Source organism: Rhamphochromis sp. 'chilingali', assembly GCF_963969265.1.
Source record: "Rhamphochromis sp. 'chilingali' genome assembly, chromosome: 2".
Classification (NCBI taxonomy): Eukaryota; Metazoa; Chordata; class Actinopteri; order Cichliformes; family Cichlidae; genus Rhamphochromis; species Rhamphochromis sp. 'chilingali'.
This window is the reverse complement of record NC_137930.1, coordinates 16328287-16346172: the sequence shown is the minus strand read 5'-3', so window position 1 is coordinate 16346172 and position 17886 is coordinate 16328287. Positions and strand designations below refer to the sequence as shown.

The 17886-nt window shown below is 41.1% G+C and overlaps 1 protein-coding gene across 3 annotated transcripts in view; it reads right to left on the bottom strand.

Moving 5' to 3' along the window:
* The window catches only part of col5a1 (procollagen, type V, alpha 1), a 75265-nt gene that overhangs the window by 24422 nt on the left and 32957 nt on the right, over positions 1 to 17886 (bottom strand). For 2 of the 3 annotated variants that reach the window (XM_080876474.1, XM_080876475.1), the window contains exons 5-27: positions 16460 to 16591; positions 14413 to 14520; positions 13920 to 14300; positions 12316 to 12828; positions 12158 to 12214; positions 10386 to 10427; positions 9798 to 9860; positions 9622 to 9696; positions 6973 to 7065; positions 6456 to 6512; positions 6272 to 6325; positions 6018 to 6071; positions 5806 to 5859; positions 5624 to 5677; positions 5485 to 5538; positions 5003 to 5047; positions 4191 to 4244; positions 3678 to 3722; positions 2874 to 2927; positions 2737 to 2781; positions 1778 to 1831; positions 757 to 801; positions 482 to 535 (exon numbers count right to left, since the gene is read on the bottom strand). In XM_080876474.1, the coding sequence (XP_080732600.1) occupies positions 482 to 535; positions 757 to 801; positions 1778 to 1831; positions 2737 to 2781; positions 2874 to 2927; positions 3678 to 3722; positions 4191 to 4244; positions 5003 to 5047; positions 5485 to 5538; positions 5624 to 5677; positions 5806 to 5859; positions 6018 to 6071; positions 6272 to 6325; positions 6456 to 6512; positions 6973 to 7065; positions 9622 to 9696; positions 9798 to 9860; positions 10386 to 10427; positions 12158 to 12214; positions 12316 to 12828; positions 13920 to 14300; positions 14413 to 14520; positions 16460 to 16591 (2187 nt within the window). The remainder of the gene's footprint in view (positions 1 to 481; positions 536 to 756; positions 802 to 1777; positions 1832 to 2736; positions 2782 to 2873; positions 2928 to 3677; positions 3723 to 4190; positions 4245 to 5002; positions 5048 to 5484; positions 5539 to 5623; positions 5678 to 5805; positions 5860 to 6017; positions 6072 to 6271; positions 6326 to 6455; positions 6513 to 6972; positions 7066 to 9621; positions 9697 to 9797; positions 9861 to 10385; positions 10428 to 12157; positions 12215 to 12315; positions 12829 to 13919; positions 14301 to 14412; positions 14521 to 16459; positions 16592 to 17886) is intronic. The other variant, XM_080876476.1, reaches the window with a different exon arrangement.

Below are 17886 nucleotides of genomic sequence, written 5' to 3'. Positions count from 1 at the left end.
AAGTTTCTTCCTTCTTGACCAATCTTTTCATCTTCCCTGAGAGCAGACTTCAGCCATGTAACAGGGGGACTATTAGCTACGAGTCGAGCCACTTGTGTGATCCCCCTAGCTCAGTAGCAGCTTTAATGATTGGATCAGTCACACTTTCTTTCCAAGAATTATTTGATGGGAATTCTTTTGTCTCGGTTTCATCAGATACTAATGGCACAGAGGAAGGAGAGGGCTGTGCACCTTGAACTGTTATCAGCCCCTTTGCCATCTCAGTCTTTCTGACAAACACAGACAGAAGCCTATACAAAACATTTTTAAGGGGATTTTTATTTATTTATTTGCAAAATCACACTAGTCTGGTTGGCCAAACACCAAAAAACAACAACAACAACAACACTCAAATGAGATATTGGGGAACTATTAACACATTAAATGCAAAGTACAAAAAAATACATAAAATTAATTTCTTAGTGGTTGATAATCAACTCACCTTCACGCCTCGAGGCCCAGGATAACCAATAGGTCCTTGAGGGCCAGGAGGACCCTAGAGAGACAAATATTTAATAAGAGTTTGCAGCACGTAGTTTTTAACAATCCACACACGCACACATTTTGCTAATCTTATCTTCGTGAATGCAAACACATTTTATGCAAATGTTTCTGAACAAGGACAACAGGAGGGGAAACGAAAAAGTGAGAAAAGCGTAAATAAAGGAAGGAAGAAATGAAAGCTAGCTCATGGGAAGCAAATGTAATAAAACTCACCATGTGGCCTTTCTCTCCAGAAGGCCCCTCTTTTCCAGGGTGACCCTGTGAATTATTAAGAGCAATATTATGGCATTTCATTTGAGGATAATTACTACCATAAATACCACAAGGCCCCTTAAACAGAGAAATTAGGTTATTAAAACTGTTGGAGGGACGTATCAAAGTGGAAAACTGCAAAAATAAAAAATAAAAAAAATAGAGCCATTGCAGTCTAATTGCATTTGAGATTTGTATTAAAGAGGCCCTACTAGCTATCACTGAGCTCAAAAAGCACAGACTGTCATTTTCTTAATTTTGTACAAGCAATATAGCAAACAGCATCGTGCATGTATGACACAAAACTCCACCTCATCAAAAAACGCACACATCCACACACATGCATGGATGCTCATCTGAAAGGACTAAGAGGAAAATGATTGCATTCTCATTAACAAAAGGAGCTGTGCAAACCCTCTGATGGGCTATTAGTGATATGAGGATGGAGAGAGAAACAGATACATGAGAAGAGGCAGAAAGGGAGCACTAAGGTTGGGAATATTGTGCTTGCTTTATATGCAACAAAACAGATTTAACAGGAACAGCCTGGCTGTGTAACTCAGGGAGAACTACCCTCAAAAGAAATTATTAAAAGGCTGAGAGATATTGTGTGTCGTGGGGCTCTACTTTATCTCCTTTTTCTGTTTTGCTTTTTTTTTTTAAATCTTTTTCTTGCCCTGTAGTTATTCAAATCTTGGCCCTATCTCTCTTAGGTGCCACCTGGTACCTTCCAAGAAACATCTGCCATTATAGCAGGTGTACTGTCTGTGCAGGGATGTCAGAGGGACTGTTTGCCTATATAAAGTGCGTCTGTTGTGATGTGTTTTATCCTGTGAAGCAAAAGGCTGTATAAAATAAAATTAGAGATATGGCTTTAAAAATGTGAGTTCTCACAGCTACCTATAAAAAACTCTTTATAAACAGACAGAGGGGAGGAAAAAGATAAAATACGGCTCTTTGGAAACGTGGCCTAAAAACTCACCGGAGGGCCATCAGCTCCTGGCATTCCTGGCAAGCCTGGCTTTCCGGTCGGGCCCTGGGTAGATGATAGAAGGTCAGAGTAAACATGACAAGATAACAAGAGCACACGGAGCCATCACAGGATATAGATGTCTATCGGTATAACAACAACGTGAGGTTTAGCTGATATAACACTGACTATTGTTACATAATCCATTCAAATGCTGGCGAGACATATCCCAGAAGCCCACACATGACACCAGAACCCAGGGGATCACAAAATCCTGTAGGTGTCATCCTTTGGTGATGATGAGTGTGCGTAAAATTTCATTTATTGTCATTATAATTCATTTGAACCTCAGTGGCCAAAAGACAAACAGTAGGATTCTTAGACAAGCAAAGGTACAGACACATAAAATGAATCATGACGATAATAGGATGCAGATTTCTTTTCTCTTTGTTATGCTCATTAGCTCTAGTCCCAAAAATTATTTACATGGTGTTTTGGGGTGGCAAAGTCTTGCATATGTATTGAATGTGTTGTATTAAATTCAAAGATCTACGATTTGAGTCTACTGTTTCACTTTATTACACTTAGCAAATATCATGATGGCTTTAATGTCTTTTAAAATCAGGGCACACGCGGTACCTACATTACCAAATCCCAAATGCTCAATAATAAAGTGAGTGTGCTCCATATAAGTTAGCCAATGTAATTTAGCTGAAATGAAATTAAAATGTATCAGGATTCAAATCTGTCTGTACCGTCTACAAGGCAACATTTAGTCCTGCATTGGGGATGAGGAGGCATTTGCATAATTGTGTGATAAGCATTTCTGAATAAGATAGCAACTTGGCTTTCCGCTCATGAAAATGAATGCGACCAGCTATTTTATACATTCTGATTCTTTTTGTTTTTAAAGCATCTTAGAGTTTTTTTTTAGTGGAGTTACAGGATTTTAGAGCCACGTGGTATGTTACCTTCTCTCCTGGAGGTCCAATGGGTCCTTGAGGCCCTGCAAGTCCCTGTGGGGAGGATACAGAAATGATCAGCAAGCTTTCATTTCACACTTCCGAGAAAGAAAGATCTAAATTCACACTACATTTTCATCACTCACCTGGGCTCCTGGGTTGCCTTGCTGTCCGGGAGGTCCTGGCTCTCCTTGGGGTCCCTGAAAAAGAAAAATTGTCTAAGAAATCTCCCCATGTAGAAAAGACTGAATAATTTATTGATTTTCAACCAGGCTGTGTGAATGCGAAACTGATTTGGTGACCAGCATTGTCCAGCAAAGGGGAAAATTTCCTCTGAAAAAATATAAATGAGAAGCAGTAGCACACTTCTGCATGATTACCTCATAACAACACAATAAGCCACAACTTTTGGACTGATGGAGTAGCATCTTTCCACGGCTCGAGGTAAGAGACACACACACACGTACACAGTGCACATTACCGCAACTACTTTCCTAATGAAAGAAACTGCTGAGGCACAAACACAACAACACCTTTCCCAATGAGATAACTGGCAATCAATTATATTTCCTCAGGCCAAGAGTCGGGGAACGCTCCTGGTCTTTCATCTCTACCTTGTTGGATCGTTCCCAACAGAACAAAGGAGCTGCTTCAGTTAGGCATTCTCTCATTACAGCCGGGCGCTGCCTGAAATTGAGCTGGAATGGTACAAGCGGCCGAGGTGGACTGCTCAAATAGACCTAAACACAGGCAGCCTATTCTTCATTATGTCTTAATGTCTGATTGAACTGGTGTGTGTGTGTGCTTGTGTGTGTTTGCCCATGAGTGCATATCATGGGCTTTTTTGAGGGTGAAATTAAGCAAACGTTGATTGAAATTGAAATTGTGCGTGTTGGTTTATCTGAGAGTTTGCACATATAGGCAATTTAGTTCATTCCAGCTTCACTTACTATGTTTCCCTTGGGTCCAGGGTGGCCATCCATTCCAGTAACGCCCTACAGCAGGTGACAAAAGAACATTAAGAACAAAAAATGAAAAGGGAAAGGCAGCAAATCTATAAAAGACTAAAATGGACAGAATCAACTGTGTGAATGAATTTTAAAGTCTGATGTATTTGAATCGCTAACTCCTACAGAGAGATATCAGTTTCAAAAATGTGCAGTGTCCACGTTAAATTAAATCCGCTGGAACAAATTAGATTGAAGCCTCGCTGCACTGTAGACATCTATCAGAGAAGCTGAAGTTAAACTCAATAACATATGCTACTCTTTTGTATATTGTGTCTGAGAGATATTGAGTTTTGTATTTCCCCGTGGTTGTTGTTTGTCCTTCCCTTTTCTCTCGCTGCTTATGAGATGCTAAAAAATTGATTCCGCTCTCTAAACTGTAAATCTATTGCTGGATATGAAAAGTTGAGAAGTTGAAGGAGAGGTGAGAGGGTTGGGTGGGGGGTGGGCACTCACAGGTGGTCCAGGAGGTCCCTGAGGTCCTTTTGGTCCCAGCAAACCCCGAGGCCCCTGTGGTAAAAATGAAGGGAAATGAGATTGAGAGTGATATCACACCTGTGAAAAAGGACTGATGCATTATTAAACACGTTCAGCTAAATCAAGTTTCAAAATTATACTGCTGGAAATAACCTCACTTTCCAAATGTCCTTGAGGATTTTCTACAGAGTGAGATGTGAGGGAAAGCTGAAGCCCGCTCTCCTTTTTTTCCTTCTTTCTTTCTTTCTTTCTCTCTCTCTTTTTTTACTACTCTTGCATTTCCCTCAGCCGTACCCATGAAACAGTGCTGTGATTTTCTTTCTGTGTGCCATGCCTCACAGCTACAGTTACCCAAGTAGATGGATTGTCCTGACTGTGTGAATTCAAACCAATGTAGCGCACCCTGGTGGATAAAAAAGATCATAACATGCAATATCAAGGGCTTTCTGATGGTTTCTCCTTTTCCTGTCTTTTCCACCCTCCGCAGGGAGTATCCTGCATGGGTGAGGCGGGGTGTGGGAGGCTATTAAAAGAAGCTTGATGTGTTCTGCTTGCTTTTCTCACCACTAGAGATTCCCCTGTACACATGAGTTCTGATCAACATTCACTTTGCACCACAATAGCACTAAAAAATAAAAAATTCCAAGTCTATATGACTATGAACATGTGATATATGATACCAGCCGACAGTATGATTGTTCAGTAACACAATAACATGATGACAGCAGGCCTGCAGCTCTTATACATTTCCCTGAGTGTAAGACTGAATGGTAATATATGTGATCACTCACTGGTTCACCAGGAAGTCCCCTGGGTCCGATCTCTCCATCATCTCCCTGGGAAAGAAAAGAGCAGGTCAGGCTGTGGAACAGACAGTGAATTATAATGGAGGAGAAAGTGAGGATGTGCAAGTGTGTGTGTGTGTGTGTGTAATGTGAAAACATAATGAAGAAACAGAGGAAGTGGGGGATCAAGTTGCATCAGTTGTGTTTAATGGAGAAGGTGAGGGAAATTGGGAAAAGGTATTTTTGCAAAGAGAAAAAACTGAACGTATTATAAGGAACGAAATCGACGAGAAGGAGAAAGTAGGAAGAGAAAGTGGAAGTTCAATTCAAATGATGACAAAACGGTGCGTTTGGGAAGAATCCTGCAAAGAAGTCATTTGTGCAAGAGCAGAACAAATTCAGATAGTGCGACTTCGTGTGCACAGCACTTGAGGTTGATAAGAAAATGAAGGGGCAGGAGTGAAATTCTTTTCTTTTTTTTGTTTTACCCTCTCTCCATCCTCTCCAGGACCACCCGGAGGTCCATGGGGGCCGGGTTCACCCTGTGAAAACAAATATGAACATGTTTAACTGTTGTCCAAATTCCAACAGGCACACACCTCTCAGGTTAAAGGTTAAAATGCTTACTCTGTGTCCTTTTTCACCAGGAAGTCCAGCCAGACCATCAAATCCTCTGTCTCCCTTAAAAGCGGGGAAAAAAGAACATTTAATGATATAGATCACCACCTCAGCTTAAAAATTAACTTCAAAAAATCTTTTTGTCAAAAGTGGCACATTTAAGTGCATCGTGAATGGAAAAGACGACATACCTTTGGTCCAGTCTGTCCTGGCATGCCCCTGGCACCATCAGCTCCAGAGCGACCCTGTAAAAGCAACAGCACATGTTCTACCTCCAGATCAAGACAATCACAGAGCATTTACTATTTGCAATCGCAAACAAACACTGTGAAGTGCATAAAAACTATCATGCTTAGTCTTAATATTACTTCTTTGCTGCTGAATAGCTTGGTTGACAACTTACTCGTCTACCAGGCTTTCCAGTAGGTCCAGGGGTTCCCAAAGGTCCACGTGGTCCCTAAAACAAAAGTGCTGTAAATCACTGAGCCATCTTTTTCATTTCCAATCTATCCACCTAAATTAGGCTTTTTAGCTGATTTGCTAGTAACGGAATATTACAAAGGCTCAGCATTAGTGAACACATTTCCACATTTGCTTAGACTGATATGATCAGAAACTGATCCTGAAAACAGAATGTAGCATGGTGATTTCTAGTACCTGAGGTCCTGCCTCTCCAGACTCCCCCTTCAGTCCTGGTACACCAGGAGGACCCTTAAAAAGAAAAATACTGACTAAAAATTCATATAACAATTGAGCAAGACCATCCTGTGTGCAACAGAATCTGCAGATCAGAGTATTTGTGCTTCAGTGTTTTTGCTGGGAGGTGATTTGCCATACATACCAGCGGTCCAGGTCTGCCAGTCAAACCCATTGGCCCTGTAGGACCGCGCATAGCCAGCTGACCAAAGAAAGGAGAAATAACATAAAAATGAAATCAAATGAAACATATGGAAAAGAAGGAAAGAGGACAATTTAGCTCATGTGTGAATAGAACTGCAGCAGATTTAGCAATTCATATTTGTCTCTGCTGTATACTGTGTCTATACTTGTGCTCTGCATGTTAATGTTAAACTTAATTCACAAAATGCAGCATCTATTAATAATAAATGAGGAAGAACATTGTAGGAAATGTGCCACAAATACAGTAAAAGTCATGTGATAAGCAGTAACAAAATGTTAAAAACGAAACAAAAATAAAAAAAAATATGACATTTGAGGAGAAGTGAGGGAAAAAAGTTAAAAGTATAGAATGAAATGATCTGAAATAAGATATTTTCCACATGAGAATCTTATAGTTCGCAGAGTTTAGCAACAAAGAGCAGTAAAAATAGCAGAAATGTGAAGGTGTAAACTGTTACCCTAGCCTGCTGCATGATGGCTTGCATCTGGGCCTCCTGTGCTGATACAGCAGGTCCCTTCTGCCCAGAGTCACCTCCGGCGCTGAGTCTGAACTATGGAAGGAATGATAGCTTGGTGAGACTTCAGTCCCATAAAAAGGAATACACAAGAAACAAAAAAATGAGAGCCAAGAGAAGCATGTGTAAGGACTAAAGTGCTGGCCTGTGGCAAAATTAATCTTTTAAGTTTAAACAGCCACACACTGTTACCAACAATAGCTCTAATATTTCTTTAATACAGTCTGTCCATTTAAGAAAAACAACAACAAAAAAAACAACAACAACTATGCTACAGCCTCCAGCTGTCAAATCAGCTCCATCCATGGCTGCTTGCAGGCCATAATGTTCACATTCGACTGCCATCTGGTGGTGATAAGCCAGCATTACACCCTAACATGAATATTCATGCCTATGGTGCAACTCTTGACTTTGTTTGGGCCAGACATCTTGGTTTGGATTACACAGCACAGTCCTCAGGAGACTGACTGTCAGTTGTGCTGCAGATGCAGAGGCAACACAGCAGTGAAATGCTGTGCAGGATTTCAAAGTCACAGAGAGGGTTGTTGCCACGAAGCAAAATACAAACCGTTGATCTAGAACATCAGGGATGAGTCAGATGTACTGCAGCTGAATAAAAACAATATTTTTTCATATTTTCCCACAAATCCCGCAGTTTTTCTTCGTCCACTTGATTCTATCTCTGCCATGCAAACGAGATGTTCTGATTTATCAAGAAATGGCTAAAAAAAAAGAGAAGCTGCTTCACCAGTGTCTAGATTTGCCACCTAACCCTGCCGTGCTGCTCATGTTGACTCCATCATTTCAAGACAGAACGTCTTGAAATGATGAGAAGGCGTGTTTCTCATTAGACTTGGAGCTCAAGGATCGCCGGCTTTCTGCCAGCAGATACACCAGAACACCTTGTCCAGACAGAGTTTGCCACATGACTCCGCCAGACAGTTTTTGAGGAATCCTGAAACCACAACTCTGTATCTGCACAACTAATCAGTTACAACCGCAGCAGCAGCATTTTCCCAGCACCTAATAAAGAAAGCGGAGGAGGTAGACATCACAGGAAGCTATTAGGATGTCTGAGCAACTGTTGCGGTCAAGTCTGACATAGAAAAAAAAAAGATGCTCGGTAGCATTAACTTTGCTGACTTGGCTAGGATTTGTGCAGCTTAAAGCAGCTGACATTACAGCTGTTATTTAAGAATCTCACTCAACATGTTGAAGCACATATTTATGCAACAAAACGCTCGTTAGTAGGGCTGAGTATCGTCACTGATTTCTAGAATCGATTCGATTCCGATTCACAAGGTCCCGAAACGATTCGATCCACGATTCAATTCTATTTGATTCAATTCGATTTGTATCTGGGAAATTTTGCCTCAGACAGTCAGAAATATTCTAATTCAGATCAGTACATTTACATATATTTGTATCTATAAAAAGGAAGCTGACACTCGCAAGACTTTATCAAAGGTGTGAGCATCACAGCAGATGCTTCTGTGTCAAAGTAGCTGAAGATAAAACACAGAAAAACATGAAGGTGATTTTTCCTGGCCTGGGATTTTATAAAAGTATTCTGCAGTACATCAAAAACGAAAGAAGAACATTAATCAACACATGAACATTACCTCTGAAGTTACAGCGGTTTTATTAGAGACACGGCTAAGCGTTTTGCATTTTGCATAATTTTAAAAAGTTTCAATTTGTTCAGAAGCCCATTGAACAGCAGAAATGAGGTTTTCTTTTCGGAAGTAAGTGAAAGGAAAAAAACAGCGGCCAACAGCGCTGTAAACAACGGTAGACTTGTGGGTAACAAGCAAGCAAATAATGCAGAAAACAGATTTTTAGACGGGAAACTGTTCTTGAAGTACAGAGAGAGAGAGAGAGAGAGAGAGCTGTGCATGAAGTGTGGTGGAAGCAAAACAGCAAAAGTCAGAGGGAATTCATGACGATGTTTATGTGAAGCGTAGTTTGGATCTTCTTTTGCTGCTGGTTCGGTCAATATTGTTTGGAGAGAGATAAAACTAACAGCTTTAGAATCAGCGCAAAAAGGGCGTAAACACAAAGCGCGGACCCGCCGAAACATCAGAATCAGCGAGCTGTCGGCTTTCAGCCCCGACCGTGTCCGTGCTGTCGGGTGAGAAAGGCGACATCTCACTGATTCTTGTCCGTGGGTCTGCGCTTTGTGTTTACATTTATGTGCAGAATCCGTGTTCCTGCTCTCATTTACTGTTTTAGCTGTTTGGTGGTTGTTGAAATTTTGTGAGGTTTCACCGGAGATTCTGGCATTTTGGGCAAAATAAATTTATATTAAAAAATCGATTCAGGATTTTAATGAATCGATTTTACGTTATCCAAGCCAGAATCGATTTTAATCGATAAATCGATTATCAAAACCCACCCCTACTCGTAAGGGTTAGGCTCATCATAAATGGCTTGATGGGAAACCCCCTTTATTCCACTTCATTGTATAAGTTATCGCTAAAACACGGTGTCAATAATAACAATTGGTCTTAAAGGAGGTTAAACAAGGATTAAAGCACTAAGTTAGAATTTCTGACTTTGGAAGAAGAAGAAGAAGAATTGTATTTTACTTACAGGCAGCATCAGGACAGTTCCAGGAGGTCCTGGCAGGCCATCAGCACCAGGAAGACCAGGACGACCTGGAAGACCCTTAGATGGGAAATTACAAACACAAGTGAGTGTTTTATTATTTGTATTTGTAAACCTCTGGTGATGTTTAGGACATTAAAAAAAACAAAAAACAACCTTACCCTCTCTCCAGAATCTCCAGGACTGCCTGGTGGGCCGGAAGCACCTGGGGGTCCAGGGAGACCCTATTTTAAACAGAAGACCTCATTTAACTTCTATATATACACACAATACAACACAAGGTTTTGCCTTCATCTTGCAAAATGGTCACATACAGCAGAACGGAATGTGCATGTGGCAATATTTTATAAGAGAGGCTGTGAAGCTGTAAATCTTTGTGGGGTATTCTTATTTGTTTATATTGTAGTGCAACGCTTCAGTGGCTGGACTCCATCTGCAGGGTGTCAAAGCAAATCTGTATTAAAGGAATCTTCCTAAATAAATGACGACGTTCCTTCGACATCTAATCAAGTCCAAAAACCGCTTTGGGGGAACTGCTCGGGCCACTCCTTTTTGCATCGGGAGCCAGCAAAGCATTAAAACTCGAATTTTCTGGTAGTGCAGACAAACAATGAATGCGTGAAAGGAAGCTCTATTGGCTTTTCTTTACCAAGCGGCTGCCAAGAAAAACGGCAGCGATTACGATGCGGGTCGGGGGGGGGGGGGGGGAGGAAAACACAGGAAGTTAAGAGACAGGAAGATTCACTTACTGTTGGCCCTTCAGGCCCAGCCGGACCTTCCACTAACATTCCCTGAAACACACAAGCACAAATCATTAGGCCTCATTCATAAGCACATGGCTGCAAACAACACTGTCACACTTGAGTACAATACACAGGAAAACGTTCACTTGTAAACTTGTCCCTTCATCATGTTCCCATCTTTGCTGACTCATGTGCATGCATGCCTGTCACTGCAGCTGTGTTTGCAGTCGATCCACAGAGAATGAGAGAGTGGCTGCAAACAACAGGCAAAGCCATCCTGAGGTGCTTCCCCTACCCGGACAAGTTCAGTTAAGGGCTAATCAGATCAGTGGGGATGTTAAACTTATTCACACATGCAAACGGAAACATAAAGCCAGTTTAGCCATGCCTATGAACATTTTGGAATTAGTTCAGTCTAAGTGTAGGGTTAGTGTTTGAGTTAGGGCCTGATCAGTAACACTGAAAAGGCAATAATAGCAGTTCATCTCATTTCAATGTCTCAAAGACTCAAGGATCTGACTTAACAGATGCATCAGTGCAGCTCTACAGCTACATAAATACCACATTGTTTGCTCTTGTGGTAGCAATTTGGCTTTTTGTTTTCTGAGATTAAAATTCTGCCCACTCTCCAAAGTTCAAGCTGCCTTCAGAGCATTTTTATTTTAAACACTTCCTTCAGACTTGTTGTTTTTTTTTTTCTTCAATCCCTGCAGTTATTCCTGTGTGTCACCTGCATTGTGGCTACTGATTGAGGGGCTGGGTCTGTACATGTATTTATTTTTCATTGAAGTTAGCACTTCATAATACAGCCCACACTTGTACTTGTAGCATAATTTCTGTCAAAATTCCTGCAAAATATCCAGACGTTGTGCTACTTAAAATTACTTACTGACCAAATAAATGTATTTACAGAAGCGTCTTTCCTGTAAAAATCTGACTTGTTAGGTCCTTATTTTAGTGTACCTATCATTAAGTATTTGTAGGTAAATTTTATTGCATACTTTTAAAAATAAAAATACATAGAAAGTCCACTCAGTTACAGGGGAATTACACCCTCAGTCAAGGGCTGTATTATAACATGTTGCCCTTTTGTAATTTTTTAGCTTTCTTAGTTTTCTACCTCACAGCTTTTTGCATGTTGCAAAGGGACAAAAGCACACTGGGAGGTTGCGTATGTGTGTTCCAGCATGCTTATACGTGTGCATACACAAAAGCTCATTAAGGAAGTGGACTCAAAAAAACATGAACTCCTTCTGTAAACACTGAAGGCACTCAGTCACAGAGGCAGGTATGCCTGGTGGAGCTCCATGACTTCTGTTTGAAGTAAAACAGCTGGTGCTATATTAGATACATGCAAACCTTTTGTGGCATATATATCCATATAGGAAGAGATTTTCACAGTGTTACCTGCATATATATATGAGTGTCTGTTTTAGGTTTTTTAATTGAACAATTCCTTTCATACTTCCTATTGTTCTTCCTGGTTTTACTTCCCTTGTGATTACACGCTCCCTACACCGTGTGTAGAGCTTATTAACAATTGCCGCATGGCTCTACAACAAATGTTTATGGTTTAGCCACGATGAACAGCCAGGAGCAAGGCCTCGTCCGAGGATGCTAACAGATGACTGTGGTGAGCTTGTGTGGCTTATGGAGCCTTATTCAGGAAGTAAGGGATAGTTTGTGTTTAGATGTGGATTACACATATGTCCTCCCCATGAGCCCAAACGGAGCCTTCGTCTGCTGCTTGTGTATGTTGTTCAAACAGTCATACTCACAGGCTCAATAACAGCAGGCTCTCCCTTCTGTCCTTTCTCACCATGAGCTCCGTAACCCTACACAGCACAGACACAAAAACAAAGTCAGCCCACCCTCACTTATCTTCATCACCTTTATGATTTATTTTTATTCTGCAGTGTATCCTGTTTAATTTCACCTGCCCATAATCCTGAGTGTTAGCGGGCAGCCCTATGTTAGGCAGCTCTGTGCCGTAATCGTAGGTTTCATCTAGCTCTCCGTCATAGTTTTTCAGGTCCTCCTGATTGAACCCTTCCGTGTAATCATAGGCATCCACATCCAGGCCAGTGCCGGTGGCGATGGACCCTCGGTTTCCGGTGCCTGCGCTGGCTGAGCCGCCTCCCACTGACACGGAACTTCCTCCACCCCCGAGAGTGATGGTGGAACTGCTGCTGCTGCTACCACCACCTCCACCACTGACGTGCACAGTAGTGCTACTGCTGCTGCTGCTGCCACCACCTCCAATGTTCAGAGTACTGCTGCTGCTGCTGCCACCACCTCCAATGTTCAGAGTACTGCTGCTGCTGCTGCCTCCACCTCCAATGTTTATTGTACTGCTGCTGCTGCTGCCATCTCCATCAATGGTGTGGGTCCTGTCAAAGTCATAGTCGTCATATCCGTAGGATCCGTAGTCATCGTGGGAGGCTCCTGCCTGTTGGAACAATTAACAGGACAGAATAATTGAGGATAACTGGCAATGTGGCCTTTTGAATACCATTCCATCCATAAACATGATAGCTCGAAAAGTTTTGAATGAATTCTGATCAAATTTTGCAGGGGTGTAGAGTGGGGTGGTGTTAACAATCCATTAACATTGGGCCTACATCCACCAACATTTTCAAGATAAACGTATTGATTTGACAATCTAATTATAATTGACTTACCATTGTGGTGTGTCAGCGTATAAAAGTATCGGATAGAGATTTAAAATATCATGACAAGTTTGACCTCTGACCTATCCTTCAAGGTCAATAGATTTAATGCTGATAATAATGCTACATAGAGCTATTTAAAACCATGTTTCTTACTGCTATTGTTTACACACATAAATATCACTTAACTTTGAATCTCAAGTCAAGGTCAAATAAGGTCAAACTTTCATGAAACATCTTTTATTTTTAAAACTATGCTTTAAATTCTACTGCCTTCATTTGTATTGGCAGCATGTAGGAAATGATACTGGTACATGGAGATTCTAAACATCACACTATAGTTTGCATCCAATCTATGCTTCATTTTTACTTTTCCTTGTTTTTAATCACTGTTGCACATGTACATTTTCTCAGACCCTTACTAGGCACCTGTGCACTTTTACATTAACTTTTTTGTTTATTTATTGTAGACTTTACTATCTATCTAGTCACATTTGACCTCTGACCTTATTTCTACATTCTTTACATTTCTTTCAAGAAGGCCCCAAAAAGGTTTTATGTCAACTGAATGAGAATGAGCCGCCTAGTTAGTTAGAAATAAACTGTAATATAATATTACATAATAAGCCCAATTTATATTTATGTCCCATTATTCACAAATCAGTAGTTATTATCTATGACCTATTCCTACATACATGTTTGTGTATTCTGTCACCCTACCTTTGTCTGACTTTGCCTGTGCTACAAACTTCTTAAAGTTTTTTTAAAAGAACAAAGAAAATAAAATGAATATATACAAAGTACAATACCATTCATAAAGGTGTGCAGTAATACTGGCAACAATTAACTCCCATGATTAATGTCCACCTACTGATGTTTTGTTGCTGGAGATTGTGACTGTAGTCCTTTCACCAGTGGTGATGACCCTCGTTCCAGTCCCGGCATTCAAATCAACCCTTCCCCCTGCTCCCAGGTCCAGCTCGCCCCCAGTGCCGATGCCAGTGATGGTGACACTTCGAGAGGTATCAACGCCACCAGGTGAAGACGTGGAGTCATAGTAGTCGTCATAGCCCTCATAGGTGCCGTACGTGACCCCCAATGCGTAATCATCTTCTCCTCCTCCAGTATCAGTACTTGAAGAGCTGCTGGATGAGCGAGAGGATGAGCCGGTGGAGATGGAGGTCCAGTCGGTGCCAGTCGAACTGCCTTTCAAAATCTCACCCCCTGTGATCAGACTGTCCCCTTCTGTCTCCTGTAAAGATATTTGGAGGGGGACGTTGGCATTGGATGCTTTACTGTAGTAACATAGAAACAATACAGTTATGTATAAGATGCGGGCATTTAGAGCAAACATGAAATGGTACCTCTTTTGTGGTTGTCTCAGTTGTCTCAGAATCAAGAGTTGAGTCATAAGGCTTTTCCAAATCATCGTAGTAAGGGTATTCATAATAGTAGCTGTCCTCCGCTTTCTTCTAAAGGGAGAAAAACATTCCACCAGCATTAAGAGAGTGTATGACTGAGAGAGAAAGATTGGCAATCAATTATTAGCAACATGATTTTTAAATATGTTGCACTGCGCTATTGCCTCTGGCTGGCTGATGTTTGTACAACCGGTCGACCATCGATCAGAAGCACACAGGAGTTCCTCCTCCTTGTGGAAAGCTCACACTGTATCTGCCTGTTGTAAACTGCTATGACTGAATGACACATTGCTCTTACATAGTTTTCCTAATGACTCCAGCACCTATCTTTAGAAAAAAGGAAAACAGAGGGGCAAGATTTTGTGTAACAAACAGGGCCCTGGGCAAATCAAAAAGTCAAAAGGAAGAGCTTCCTGTTCATCCTGTAACACTTCTTTGACATCCCGTTAATTAGCACACACTGAGTATATTGGTATTCAGTGGGAAAAATGACACAGTGCATGAATGCAAGCTTGGGCAGGCACCACATCATTCCTAAACATGATTAAGTAAATGCATAGACTGATAACTTGGTTCTTCCCAGTCAGCACTTTTCCTCTGGCACATTGCAGGTTTCTTACACAATGCCAAGAGGCTCTTTTCAGCACAGGATCCAGCAAAGATCTGATTTGAGTATTAGAGACAATTATGGTTTAATCATTTCCATGAGTAAGACCAGCAAGAAAATACTAAGTGGTTCTTTTGTTGGATTCTATAATGTGTAGTTTCATTCTGTATGTAAAGAATCTACAAAAACTGCTTCTAGTAAGCGGTAGCCTACAAAGCTGCACTTACACTTATGCACTGGTTAACAAGTAAAAAAAAAAAAACTTGGACGAAACCTGTGATTTTTTTTTGTCATTTATGTATAATTAGATGCATAGCTTTTTGTACACTAACATCTTCATGGGAAACACAGCGTTTGTTGACATCCAGCAGTTCTAGACTTTCGCACATTTTGATTACTGGCTTTAAAATACATTCTGGGATTGTACAGAGGCAAAATTACAAAAACCACATCATTGTTATCTCTGGCTCTGCATTACATTTCTTTCTTTCTCATGGACGAGCATTTTCTCTTCTAACACTGCTTCGTTAAGCTGTGGGGTTCCACAAGGTTCAGTACTGGGTACATTATTATTTTTTTACTATTTTTTTCTACATCCTTTCTTTTGCTATCACAATTCAAGCACCATTCAAGCTTTTTCTATGACAATGATGCTCACCTATATGTCTTTTAAGCCTCACCAGCTGTGCAGGCTGCTCACCTTAGTCCATGGTTTATTGGTTGGCTCTTTAATAATTACCTTATTTTAAATGTCAACAAGACTAAGACATGATTATATCTCCTTGTGATATATATTCTCAAATCAGTCGGGCTCTTACTTCATTTTGTTCACATCAGTCAGTGCTACAAACCTTGGTGTAATATTTGAATCCTCTCTAGGTTTCAACTCACATGTAAAATTCATGTCTTGTTCCTGCTATTCTCATTTAAGGAACATTTCTAAATTGCAACTTATGGTCTCTTTTGGAACTGGAGAAAATTATTCATGCATTTTTTTCATCGTCCTTAGATTATTGTAATGCTTTGCTTACTGGCTTAGATAAATGATCTCTTTCACGTCTTCAAGCAATAAAGAATGCTGCGGCCAGATTATTAACGGGTTCCCACAATCGAGCAAGCATGACTCCCATTTTATATTCTTTACACTGGCTTCCAGTAGGTTTTAGAATTTGTTTTAAAATTCTCGTTTTCACATACTGAGCTCTAAACACACTGTTTATCCCAGCTCCTTACAAAGCACACTGCTGCTCATAGGCTTGGATCACAGGATCAGAATCTGCTGGTTGTTCTTCCAGCCAACCATAAAAAAATAATTTAGAGGAGTGCCAGAATAAAACATGGAGCCAGAGATGATTTGAAAAGCAGAAAAGTAATGTTACTCACAGCGTTGTCTGTGCCGGGGTCCTGGTTCTGTGGCTGGTCAGGGGATGGCACTTCACAATCAGGGCTGTAGTGCTCACAGTAGTCATAGGCAGCACGATGGTCTGCTACAATCATTAGCTGCTGGATGTCTCCCTAGAAACCCAAACATACATGCATGCTAATAAGTAAACAAATGAAAATGACAGAAGCAATGCATGACACTGTGTGACCTGTGAGGTGAAAAAGGGAAAGCATCTACACTGCAAATGTGACATTGCTGCAGAACAGGCAGTCAAGAAACTAGGTCAAGCCAGGGGAATCTCAGGGTGACTAAATGATGAAGAACGTTGTCAAGGGTCCAAGAATGCCATTTTGCATCAGAGTTAAGAGTGTCAGGCGAACAGAGTTACAGCAACACAATAAACAAGATCAAATGTTTGGAGCACAACATGTAAGCCTGACCTCAGTCTGTGTGAATTGTAAGTGATTTTACCTTCAAACTGATTGTGTAAGGCATGTGCATGAGCAGACCTGCAGCTAGGACTAGATCAGAAGAGATAAGAGCTCTGTGTATATCTATGTATACACTGAGTGGACATGCAGTTGTGGAACAGAAGAAGAGGAAGAGAGATTTAAGACAGAGAGAAGTTAAAAAAGAGACAGAACAGAGAAGGCTGCTAGAAAATTACTGAGAGAGAACAAGGGAGAGAAAGGCTCAGAAGGATCCCCAGGCTACATAGGGAGCTGGGTGTGCTTCCCACATGTTTCTGAAAAGAATTCATATGGCACCAAAACCTTGTATTGCATTTATCCAAACATGTCCTGGTCGCAATTCCAAATTCAGTGATGTCATTCCACATCAATCAAACACGATGTCAGCGTAGCTGAAACAAATATATTTCCAGGAGGCAGGAGGATCGTGAAGCGACGCAGCTATGGGAACGGACCGCCACGGAGGATGAAGTGTTTTTAATTATGTTCAATTGCCAAAAGTTGAAAAAGAAAAAACCCTCAACATGTCTTTCCAGCTGAAATGAGCTTTCTTTACTGACATGCATAAATGGATTGCATTTGTGGTCTAACCAGTGAGAGTTCAATGAAGTGCACCAATCCCACTGCTTTGCTTGAACATACCACTCAGTACCCCTTGCCTCAGATCCTTTAATAACCCTTGCAAAACACTTCACTAGAAGTTGTTTCCTGCTCCATCCTTGGTTTATGTTATAGCTGGACTTTATAGTGGATGCAGGGAAATCAGTCCCTTCCTCCAAAACAGAAGGACTAGAGGAGCCATTACACAGCACTCCCAGCTATGGACTTTGAAGCTTTCAAATGGCCACCTCTGAAGCCACAATCTACAGGAGGGTAGACTTGGTATCACTGTAGCGCAATGCCCCCTCTTATTTCAGCGGAGCAGTGTGGCGCAGCTGCGCTGACAGGGGACGATG